Source organism: Zeus faber (genome assembly GCF_960531495.2).
Source record: "Zeus faber genome assembly, chromosome: 16".
NCBI lineage: Eukaryota > Metazoa > Chordata > Actinopteri > Zeiformes > Zeidae > Zeus > Zeus faber.
The window spans coordinates 27,942,955-27,955,699 of NC_137202.1; the positions used below are offsets into that span (position 1 = coordinate 27,942,955).

A 12,745-nucleotide genomic window follows, 5' to 3' on the forward strand; every position below is an offset into this window, starting at 1 on the left:
GTAGTAGTAGTATTCATAGTAGTGGTAGTTGTAGTAGTAGTAGTAGTAGTATTCATAGTAGTGGTAGTTGTAGTAGTAGTAGTAGTAGTAGTATTCATAGTAGTGGTAGTTGTAGTAGTAGTAGTAGTAGTATTCATAGTAGTGGTAGTTGTAGTAGTAGTAGTAGTAGTATTCATAGTAGTGGTAGTAGTAGTAGTAGTAGTATTCATAGTAGTGGTAGTTGTAGTAGTAGTAGTAGTATTCATAGTAGTGGTAGTTGTAGTAGTAGTAGTAGTAGTATTCATAGTAGTGGTAGTTGTAGTAGTAGTAGTAGTAGTATTCATAGTAGTGGTAGTTGTAGTAGTAGTAGTAGTATTCATAGTAGTGGTAGTTGTAGTAGTAGTAGTAGTAGTATTCATAGTAGTGGTAGTTGTAGTAGTAGTAGTAGTAGTATTCATAGTAGTGGTAGTTGTAGTACTTCGTGTCTCTGGACGGCGCTGCAGCCGCTTTAACCCGGAATGTCCCTTTAAACGGAGCGCCAACGCTGTGGCTCCACGTTGTCCGCGCATGGGCAGTGCAAGCAGGAAGTGGCGCCTCGGCCCGTATGTCAGGCTGACACTGAGGCGGTTTTTAACCAAGAAGTAAACATTGACCGCGGGGTTTAACATGTTCAAAAAGCTGAAACAGAAGATTAACGAGGAGCAGTCCCCGCAGAGGAACCTACACCCCCCGCCGCACGCCCCGGTGGGTGCTCCGAGCTAACGGCTAACAGCTAACGGCTAACGGCTAACGGCTAACGGCTAACTGACTGACACCGCGAACCGAGCTGGCTGTTTGTAAACATGCTTCTTTACTGGACGGTCACTGTTCAAACTGTTTATAATTCACAACGTATTCTATTCAGTGTCTGTAGATAACAACGCTGTATTTTATTCAATGTATATAGTTAACAACACAATTGTATTCAGTGTGTCTGTAGATGACAACACTGTATTCTATTCAGTGTCTGTAGCAAATAACACTCATCTATTCAGTGTCTGTAGATAACAACACTGTATTTTATTCAGTGTGTCTGTAGATAACACTGTATTTTATTCAGTGTGTCTGTAGATAACAACACTGTATTTTATTCAGTGTGTCTGTAGATAACACCGTATTCTATTCCGTGTCTGTAGATAACACTATATTCTACTCAGTGTCTGTAGATAACACTCTACTCATTGAGTGTCTGTAGATAACAACACTGTATTATATCCAGTGTCTGTAGATAACAATCCCTGTATTCTATTCAGTGTGTCTGTAGATTACAACACTATTATATTCAGTGTGTTTGTAGCTAACAACACGCTAACATCCAGGTAGCTTGTTAGCCTAGCAGCTGCTGTCACCAGCTGCTGTTCAGCTACATACATACACAGATGAAGAGCTGTCACTAGAATACAGTAGTAAAATGTAATATATAATGGTATAATACAGTACAGTATAATATAATGCACAATAGTTTAATACAGTACAGTGTAGTATAATACAGTGTGGTATTATACAGTACTGTATAATATACATAATAGTATAATACAGTACAGTGTAGTATAATACAGTGTAGTATACAGTGTAATATAATATAGTATAACACAGTATAACAATGACATGAATGAATGTGATTCCTATAAACACCAATGACCTATTGAAATAAATGAAATAGCATTTGGTTAAAACCATTGGTGGAAGAAGTAGAAGAAGAAGAAGAATCTTTAATTGTCACGCAACACACCACACTACAACACATGCATACACAAGTACTCAGAGCTTTTTATAGCCTGAGGCATTAACATTTGTACTTAAGTAAAAAAGGTCACAAGACTCGCTTTTAAATGTAAATATTCAAAGTAAAAGTACTTGTCATATGTTAGACGTGTTAGAAAAAAAAAAGTATCTTAATATACTAGTACTTAATTACATTACAGATACTAATTGCTAATTACAATAATTCCTAACTTTTCACCACAGTGTAAATCCCAACGTGCAGGTGGATGTGTTTGGTACAAGCATGTTAAGTTAACAGTGGAGGAGGCGTGTCTCCCAGACTGGAAAGGGTGTGTGAGTGCACGTGACCATGTGCATCAAACATGGCTCCCAACAGCATATAGCACTTCTCCACATATTAAATGTTATTTTTGAAGCCCAAGTGAGCTTGTGATCTTGCAAATTAGTGATAATTACATTCAAAGAATAGTTACAGAAGTAGCAATTTTAACGTCTAGCCTTGAGATCCAGATAAAACAAATAAACGAATAGTAATAGGCCTCCATGACCGGTGACATCACCTCACAGATGACACTCAAGTGCTAGTGACAGTGATCGTGCGTGATAAACTTAAAGTACACGACTTGTGTTGTTGTCCTGTGTAGATGGAGTATTTAAGATCCCTGACTTGGGTTATAGGTTGGCCATGGAGACAGGCAAGGAAGCCACACCCCCACCTTACCCCAAGACGCCCCGCCCAGCGACAGAGAGGTAAGACACGACTCTGAATGGTGGAACAAGCACGCTGCTGCTGATCCCGCGGGCTGCCAGCGCACGTGAAGCATCAGGCTCCAGCACGGCCGCATACGAGGCAGCTGGGAGTGGAATGTCCACCGTCTGGCAACTGTTCTGTCAAGTTATTTCCCCTTTTATTGCTGGATTCTCTTCATTCCTTTATGGAGTTCCGTGCTACGAAGAGGCAGCAAACGGGTGCAGCATTAGAGGAGGAAGCTGTGACGAGCGTTTTATTTGGTTTAACTCGAGTGGACCCTGTCGAAAAGTCTTCTCCCTGTGAGATGCTCCACTGAGGGTACAAGCGTACTTACTTAATAGTACAGTGAAATATAACATTGAAATACAATACAATACAATTCTGCTTTTGCCCATTTAAATATTTGTGCCACAGCATTTAATCAAAACCAGAAATTCTGTGCAAGGCAACAAGAAGGGCATCTTATAGAGGACAGAGCGTGTTTCAGAGCGTATGAATTATTAATGTTCCCTCCGTTCCAGAGTTTCCTCTAGTGACTCACTGCTGCCCCTCACTGTTAATGGATGTGGAATGTGTTTGGATAAACCATCACGGTGATGCAAGCTGTGGTCAATACATGGAAGTGATTTGATACGGGCGCCGTGTTCTTCATGTTTGATCTCTAGGTCACAGGAGAGACTATGTATTCAGCCTTAATTATTCATTAAGAATTAGTTTTATTCCCGAGCTGCAGTGAAGGTGCATTTCGGCAAAGGTTTTGACTTCTGGTCCTTTGAAACCGACGAAGCCCCATTGGAAACCCAGAACCCCCTGCATGTTCCTTCACAGAGAGGTTTGCTCATCACCACATCTTTGACTTTTGTTTTTCATTTAACATTTACCCTTTTACTTCACTGTCTCTCAGATCATTATGATTAAAAGCAAACAAAACGACAGAGGCTAAAGTAGCATGCTTTGGCTACGGCGGCAGAGAGCCACAGAGTGACATCACGCTGCCCTGGGGAACATCAGTCAGCCATTTAGCTTTTGTTTCCTCTATTAATCCAGATCCCGACACCAACTTTTTGAAGTGGTTAGCTGCCAAGTTGGCAACCATGCATTTGCTGTTGGTTGCCAAGACTGACAAAATGACATTTTAAAATTGAGGGCTAATGAATCCATATGATTAACATCCATATTTCATTATTTTCACTAGTGAACCCAATAAAAATATTTTCAAACAGTAAGTTGCCCCAGGCAACCGTTGTCAAGCCCTGGAATCCTAAAATTTCCCAACAAAATGTTATTATCGCTTGTCTCATACTATCCAAAATGTTTTAATACTCTATCGTACTTCATATTAGGTATTTTTTTCATGATTGGATTAAATACGTTGAAATGTAAACATTCTCAGCAGATATGTTGTAAAGTTTTAGGCAAACAATAAGTCAAGAATGATCCTGTGATCATAAAATAAAAGCAAGCGCAGTGCATGTGAATATTCAGGGAATGGAAGGAACGCCTTAACAGGATGTTAGAGTAGGCTCAAAATGGGCGACTGACGCCAGATTTTGGGTCTCCACGGCAACGTGACAGTTGTCTGTGCTCTCTATGGATTGGGACCGGGCAGGGAGGTCAAAGGGGTTCAATGACACCGGTGTTGATTGGGTTGTTCACGACCCCCACATTTTACCTCTTTCTTAATTTCACTCTCTGCCTTTCCCACTGTCTCTCCTCTCTCACCCTTTCTGACTCTTTCTCTCATTATGAATCCATTCACCTTGGCCCTCTGGCTGGGTTGCCCGGGACCCCGTGGGGAGCCCGGCCAGACGGCCCCCAGCTCTGTGCACTCATGGTGTTATTTTCTCATTGCTCTCTGTCTCCCTCTCCTCTCGTCACCTCTGTACCGTTCACTGCTCTGACGGGGTCAGACGCTGGCCGGGATGATAGCAGAACCCGCTTTTCTGTCTGAGTATACTATCTTTGCTCTGGACCAATCAAAACGACCCAAACCGACCCAGGTAGCCAGTGTGGTGAGTTTCTCTCACTCCCTGCCTCCTCCTCCTCCTCCTCTTCCTCCTCCTCCTCCTCCTCCTCCTCCTCCTCTCTTCCTTCCTGGCATCTCTTGCCTCTGGGGTCTAGGTAGAGGACTGTGGCCCTCGTAGATCCAAGAAGACTGCTTGCCCCCTGCTCTCTCTGTCTTTCTCTACCTGTCTCTCTCTCTCTGTCTAATCCCTTTTTCTTTATGAGTAACCTGAAGGCATCTCGACTGTCTCGTTGCATCCACTGGGTGTGATGGTTTGTATTATGGGCTAGAAGCCTCATGCCTGTTTATCGCCTGCACCCTTTCATTTGGCTTAGTGGGCTCTGTTAGGGATGAATGCCCCGCTCGTCGCCCATAGGAGTCTTCGCTCCCTGCATTCCAACCCCCAGCCCCCCCCCTCCCCCCCCGTTTTGTTCATCATCCCCAAAAGTTTGTTTATTTGATGTGTTGAAGTTAAATCTACCAAGATGTGTTCTTATGAGATGTTTTTGATTCCTCAATGTGTCTTCCCAAATAAACAAACTGGACCCAGTCCCATTTAACCAACCAGAGTGGTGTTAAAGAGTGGAGGCAGAACGCAGGCTGCAAGAGACAAAGTAACCATCACACCACCTCGTCTCAAGCTTTAGACGAATTATTCTGCAGTATGGTTGCCAATAGGCTGTCAGTCTTCTTTTTTTTTTCATCAATTAAAAGTCAAATAATGAAGTACAAAGTGATGGTAAACAACCCCCTATAAATACAAACATGCGGTGCAATCCAAACAGACGTCATGCTTTCTAAGTGCTTAATATGTTTTACCATCAATCTAAAACATAACTTATACTGATGCATTCCTTAAAAAAATATTACTAAGACTTAATACTTTTTGTGCATTTTCATCTTGTTTTATGTTCTCAATCTTATAGATTTATACAGTTTCTATATCTTTATATTTATATTGAAATGAGTATTCATTTCATTATAATTGTAATTGTATAGGCCTTTGATCTCTTCCAAGTGTCTTTCATTCAGGGATTCTAACAGAATTAAAGGATTCAGACGTTCTACATGGCTACGGGTAACTTCTCTCTCCTAATCTCCGTGTCCACACCCGTATTTATTCCAATGTAGTGGCAACACATCTTGTGGATGCCATCGGGTAAGGGTTTTTATCAGTGTTGGATTTCACTGCTGATTAAATCTACAGAAACGCAGCGCTGTCCATTATCTGGCGCTCCATCATCTCTAATCTCAACTGAAGCAAGGAGTGTAGCTCTCAAAAATGACATGTCACATCATGTTTACCATGTTTCATCTTAATCTTATCTCAACATCATCACTGTTATCATTATATGTCATACTTCAGAAGGAACCCTTCCAAATTCCACAGAATACTAATTCACTCAATGTGCTGCCGTTGGGTTTCTAACCCAGTCCATAAGAAACATAAAGGTGTTCTTCATCTCTAAACTGTATGTATTAGTTTTAGTTCAGTTTGAACTGATTTCAACCTGTGTTTTTTAGGGGCAAATTCCCCCTTGGTCATGTCTTCTATTGGACCAAAGCAGAGCTGTGTCAAACTAAATATAAGCTGCTTCACATTGCTTTTTGTCATTAACACTCAATGGTGTCCTGGTGAGTACTCGTGTGGCTAGACTCTTGTGCAGGGCACTAACTCTTAAGATTAGCCGCATAAGATCATTGACAATGGCCCAAATCTGGCTTCAAGGGAGCAACTGGGCAACCATTATTATGGAGCCTTGTTGTGATCCACATGACTAATCAATAAGAGGAGGTAGCAGTAGAGACCAGATGCTCAGCTGAGGTATTTTCTTTCTCTAGTTGTGTGTAACACATGATCATGTGGCCAAATACTCAAAGCTAAGTTCCCTCCTTAGGATAACAGAACCGTAGCGTTGCTCCCAGAAGTTTTACCAGATAGAAACGGTTCTCGAGCGTTTTAAGTGCTCACAGAACCCTCAGAGTGGTGACAGTCTCTGGGATCCTGGCATACTTTAGTTTCTGCTCTTCAAACTGTAACCTGCATAAGCCTTGGATTTAGCACCACCTCTCAGTGAAGTGATGTTTGATAGAACAGCCCAGAGGAAAGGCGTAGAAGGAGTAGGGTGGAGATGGAAAAGTTCTGCTTGGTGTGTTTCTACTTCTAACTCACCAAGCCGCCTCACGCTCACGCTGAAATAACCGCTCTGCACTGGTTAATACAGCTGTTAATTCAAACGCTGGCTCCTCTAATTTAACTCTTGGTTTGTTTTTCTGACTAGAGGATACTATACTTTTTAACCCTTTTTTGTTTATTTCTGTCCTGTAGAGATGCCTTCCTTTGTGTATTTAACCCTCTTGTTTCTTCCAAGTTGCATGCGGGATCCCTGCGCCCTGCATCGCTCCCAGCAGTACTAATGTGGAGAGGCTCGCTGGGTGCGGATCTCTGACGTTCCGAGGTCCGTCTCTCCATCGCAGCGTTCTCACTGTGTCTCCTGCTCTGTTGCAGAGTTCCTCTAAAGCTGCAGCCAGGTCTCCCCGAGGGAGCATCAATGGAGATGAGACCGCTTCCCCGCAGGCCAGTTAAACCAAATTGTCTTTTCTATTGTCTTTGTCAAATGTTGATTTATTTGACGGAATCATGATGGTTTTTTTTTATCTGCAATGCAATATGAAAATGAGCAATATACACATCGCAAGTGGTCGCAATATCTAAAGGATATACGTATATAAAGCATTAGTTTTATTTTTTACTCTGAATTGAGTTGGCTTTTAGCATACACTGATAGATGTCTTTTTTACGAAAATGTTTTGTTTACATTACATTTAGCAGACGCTTTTATCCAAAGTGACTTACAATTATTCAAACACAGACAGACGCAGCCATCAGGAGAAATTAGGGGTTAAGTGTCTTGCTCAAGGACACTACAGCATGCTAGCAGGAGGAGCCTGGGATCGAAGCAGCAACCTTTAGATCACTAGACCACCAGCTCTACCTCCTGAGCTACCATCCCACATTTTGTGTGGGTTAGTTTTGTGGGTTAGTTTCCTGAAACTTACCTGGTTATTACATGAAATACTCAATATGTCATTATATACGATATGTGAAAGTTGTTTAGACTTTCAGTTTTACATATGTACATTGTTGCATAAAATATGACATCATGTCATAGGTGAAAACACATTGATTTAATCTATACAATTTGCAGCACTTTTATTCTTATTTTTATTTTCTATTTTTTGTTTTCTTTTTTATTTGCATTATTTATATTTTACTCAATATTTTATTTGCACTTCTTATTATATTATATCACATTATACCTCTACTTATCATTTTAGATTTAAATTTTTTTGTGCACAATTGTCTATTGAATTTGACACTGAAGATGCCTTTCATCCACTTTTTTAAAATTTGATAAAATTTTATAAATTTAGAAAATGTGTGATATACTGTAAATAAAATGTATTATGTGTAAGATATTTACGAAACCTTGCAGCCCTGATAATGACTAATATCAGAATGTGGGGTGTTAAAAGTTATTTTTCTTGATGAACCTTCCCTCAGAAAGAGGAGTCTCAGTCCTTTGCCCAGAAGCTGCAGCTGAAGGTTCCCTCCGTGGAGTCCCTGCTGCGCAGCGGTGCCAGTCGGGCCGAAAGCCTGTTCCGCTCCCCATCCAGGGACAGCCTGGTCCTCAGCTCCTCCCGGGAATCCCTCACCCTCCTGGGGGAGTCCCTCCCCCCTCTGGTCGATGGCGAGCCCGGCGTCCCGGCCTACGACCCCCCGTCGGACATCGAGAGCGAGGCGGAGGACATGCCCGGCGGAGCAGAGTCCATGTCCAAGGACCAGCTGCTGCATCGCCTGCTGCGGGTGGAGCGCAGCCTGGCCACCTACCGGGGGAAGTACTCAGAGGTGAGGAACTATACCAAATGTATTCATTTTATGACTGAGTGATAAGGATCCTATATAATTATAATCCATACTTCAATATTCTCACTTGTTTCACCATTTTTGACATTACATTTCTGAGCCAGGAAAACTCATCTTCCTTCGTGGAAGTTCATAAACATACGGAGACTTGTCTTTTTTTTTTTAACACATGAATAGTGTTAGACAGTGGGGCAGCAGACCGCACAGGGTGGTTTACTCAAATTTGTTAACCTGTGGAAACCGTTACTTTTGGGTCCCTGCCCTTGGTGTTTCTTTCAGGTGTTTGATACCTCAACGGCTTAAAATATCCTAATCTCCCAGTTAAAGGTTTTGTACTGTTTTAAATTTTAAAAAAATAACGAAAAAATAATAATAATACGTTTTTGTCTCACTGACACTGAAAGGATTAAATAAAATGGCGGCAACGAACTTGCAGGCATCAAATGCCGCAGAACTTTTCAACACTCAACATCATGTAGCGTGGAGATTCTGTTCTGTATAAAAGTGTTAATTTTGTTTCACTATTATTTAAAATTTAAATTTGAATCCCTGTGGGGAAAGTTCGGCCCGACTGTTTCACATTGAAACGACTTACTCTCTATTCCCTCTTTAGCTCGTGACGGTGTATCGAACTGTGCAGCGAGACAAAGAGAAAACACAGGTAAACGGCTTATCAGTCCCAAAACATAGCGAATACAGATAATAATAATAATAATAATGATAAATTAAATCATAAAATAATATGAACCTGTTCGGATTGTTCTGGCACAACAGGTCATCCTGAGTCAGAGTCAGGACAAAGCTCTGCGCAGGATCGGAGAGCTGAGGGAGGTAGGGTCTGTCTGTCTGTCTGTCTGTCTGTCCTCCTGCCTGCCTGCCTGTCTGTCGATCATGTGTTTTAACTCTGCCCTAGAATGCACACAAGTTAAAAGTATTTTCTCATACTGTCTAGTACTATCTCCTTATATGTTTTCTTTGTGTGCACATAGTGATCTCATTTTAACTTTACTAAGCTCTTTTCACTGCCATTCATGTTGAACGGTAGTGAAACAACCTGTTCAACTTGAACATAGGGACGCGTCATGACTGACCCTTGCGAAAATCACTTTTACTTTCTCTGTCAATCCTTAACTGTAACATCAAAAGCAAACTTTTAATAACGCTGTAAAGATGCAGACACATATTTACAAGCCATGCTCTTGAATTTAATTAAATAAAAATAGATGCAATGTTGTATACTTCATTAATCCTTCTGGGGGAGTTAGTTCTCTGCATTTACTCATAGTAAGTATCTGACATATCTAGGAGCAGTGGGATGCCATGTAGCGATACCCGGGGAGCGGTTAAGGGGTTAAGTGTCTTGTTTCAGGACACTTCTGCATGCTACCGGGAGGAGCCAATCTTCCAATTACTAGACGACCTGCTCTCCTCCTAAGCTACAGCTGAACAAACTTCCTTTTAGTTTTAATCCAGCCCTCTCTTTGAAATGTACTTAGTTAAAATAGTCTAGCTCTGGAATAGATGAGAAGGCTTTTATTGTGTTCTCCAGGAGCTTCAGATGGACCAGCAGGCCAAGAAACACCTTCAGGATGAGTTTGATGCTACGCTTGAAGAGAAGGACCAGATGATCACTGTGCTGCAGACCCAGGTCAGAGTGAGGAGAGCTGGCGAACCAGATAACTGACTAATCGGATAACTAACCAGATAACTAACTAACCAACCAGATAACTAACTAACCAACCAACCAGATCACTAACTAACCAGATCACTAACTAACCAGAAAACTAACAAACCAGAAAACTAGATAGATGGGTCAGGCTGGTTATCTGTACCATCTACTAAGTTGCACCTTCATCTGTTGTGTGTATGTGACTGTAGGAACATGGTCAATGTGTCACTGCATAGAGGCTCTTATCAGGTTTCAGGGGTATTGTGACCTAAAGGAGTCTGAGCTCTCTGATGCTGTGATACTAGGTCGTAGTCCTGACCTCTGACCTCTTGACTGACCGTGCAGCTTCCTTTCAGGTCGCCCTGATGAAAAAGAGACTGAAGGGCGTCACAGACCTCGCTGTTCCTCCGGAGGTGTCGTCATCAGCACCCCTGAGTCCTTCCAAGGAGCCGGAAGCAGAGCTCACTGAGGGTCAGCTTATCTCTTCATACAAGCTTATCTCTTTATACAAGCGTATCTCTTTCTTTATACAAGCTTATCTCTTTATACAAGCTTATCTCTTTATACATGTCAATCCCTTGGTACAAGCTTTTCACTGATCACATTGTCACTATAGAAGCTTAAGCAGCTGCAACTCTTTACGTCGTTTTGAGGACTCTGTGCTGTGTTTCCTCCTCTGACATGAAGGTGGCGATGGTGATCCGTCCCAGCAGCTGGAGGATCTGCAGAAGAGGGTGAAGAGGCAGGAAAACCTGCTGCACAAGTGCAAGGATCTGCTGCGCATGCAGAAGGAGCGCAGCGCGCAGCTGGGCACTGAGAAGGAGGTGCTTCAGGAGAGGCTGCAGGAGCTGGAGAAGGGGAAGGTACGGATCATGCAGTTCTGCTCCGTGCCACAGGGGACAGTGACCGGCTGTTCAGAGGGTTTATCATATCTGTATAAAAAGATATGTCGCACAAACATAAAACACGATCATTCTCAACATCAATAGGACAAAAGGCAAAAAGTAACTATGTTAAAAACCTGCACAAACTCAAACTCTTAACAAAGAAGACTAGACCAAACCAAAAACTGTAGAATTCCACATGCTCTTCCAACATAAACACATCACATACAAAAACTGAATGAAAACAAATATAATCACAACACAACACCCCTGCAAACAACAATGAGAAATATACCACAAACGACAAATATAATTCTAAAACTGTTGAACAAAATACGATTTTTGTCATGACCCAACAGTTCTGTCTGTCTGTCAAGAGCATTGTTCTAAGGTGCACATTTTCTGAAGATTTCATTTTTTAACAGTGTAGTGTAAACATTATATGAATAAATATAAATGAATAAAGGCACAGGGTCTTGAAACTCAATGTCAGGATTGCATCAGTACTCTTGTTTCAGACACAAGATTAAGTCAGTTTAGTACTCGTATTCAATTTATCACTCTGCAGTGTTTCCCATACATTGATTTATTTGTGGCGGCCCACCACAATATTGACCACTAGGGATTGATTCTGTATTTTTTTTACTATTTAAAATTGGTAAAATCTTACTTCCTTGTAGAGCTGCATTGATTGAGCTTTTCTCAATCTGAAAATAAAGGAACCTTGAAAGTCAGTCTCTCTCTCGCTCTCTCTCTCTCTCTCTCTCTCTCTCCCCCCCCCCCCTCTCTCTCTCTCTCTCCCTCCCCCTCTCTCTCTCCCTCCCCCTCTCTCTCAAACACATTGACAACAGACCTGTCTGTGAATAGCTCCTCCTCTCTGTGCACACTCTGAATCAAAACATTTTAATGCACTGGATGTTTTAAACATGGCACCTGTTCCTATACGATCGGTATCTCCCAGACCAAATCGCAACACAGTCTTTGGTGCCTCATTTTGGTGCCATGCCTGTGCTGCCGATTAAAATATCCACCCTCTGGTGCTCCGAAACCGCCACACGCGCCTTCACTAACATTATGATTTGAAGCGTGGCGCTTGAAATCCACTGTGTGACGTACCGCCGCTTTCCTCTCCCATGCAACTCGATTTCTACTTTTGGTTGAAGGCCAAACGGCAGCAACGCTACCGTTAATGTCACATTAAGGTAACATCCACTTCATACAAACTGTCCGTTATTTGTCAACTTTGAAAATTATATAAAAAATACAGCAATCAAGGACTAATGGGTTTAGTTGATAAAAAATCTTTAATATAGAGACATAAAAAATATATAGATTTTTAACAAAGATAAGATAAACAAAAAAAATTGCCCTGGATCTATCCACCTGTCACACTGATCAAGCAATGTAGCCCTCAAAAAAATAATATAATATCGTTGATCAAAAGCGCAAGTACTTTTTGGGTCCTCTGTGTGACCTCTGAGGGAGCGATCGGGGTCCCAATTTGCGGCCCCGTCTCCATCTCCATGTGTAATGGAGACATTGGAGAGGGAGCCGTTCCTCTAAATAAAGCAAATAAAAACATTGTGTTTTTATTTCAGATGTATTTTTATTTTACTCAATTTCCTTATTGAACGAAACAAAAAAGTACCGTGCGTAACGGGGACTCTCTTTGAGTCACTCTCTTAACCCAAACAAAATATTTCAATAAAATTGTCTTGGAGATAGAAAATTTACTATAAATTGATGTGGCAAACTGTAATTACAC

General features: G+C 41.6%; 1 protein-coding gene across 3 annotated transcripts in view; it reads left to right on the plus strand.

The window, feature by feature from the left end:
• Positions 1-645: 645 nt before the first annotated feature.
• golga4 (golgin A4) overlaps positions 646-12,745 on the plus strand; it is a gene marked incomplete at its 5' end in the record, with an annotated part of 30,704 nt that continues 18,604 nt past the window's right edge. For 2 of the 3 annotated variants that reach the window (XM_080016362.1, XM_080016363.1), the window contains 10 exons: positions 646-723; positions 2,422-2,493; positions 4,405-4,506; positions 7,009-7,077; positions 8,065-8,409; positions 9,041-9,088; positions 9,202-9,258; positions 9,977-10,075; positions 10,453-10,567; positions 10,784-10,959. In XM_080016362.1, the coding sequence (XP_079872488.1) occupies positions 646-723; positions 2,422-2,493; positions 4,405-4,506; positions 7,009-7,077; positions 8,065-8,409; positions 9,041-9,088; positions 9,202-9,258; positions 9,977-10,075; positions 10,453-10,567; positions 10,784-10,959 (1,161 nt within the window). The remainder of the gene's footprint in view (positions 724-2,421; positions 2,494-4,404; positions 4,507-7,008; positions 7,078-8,064; positions 8,410-9,040; positions 9,089-9,201; positions 9,259-9,976; positions 10,076-10,452; positions 10,568-10,783; positions 10,960-12,745) is intronic. The other variant, XM_080016364.1, reaches the window with a different exon arrangement.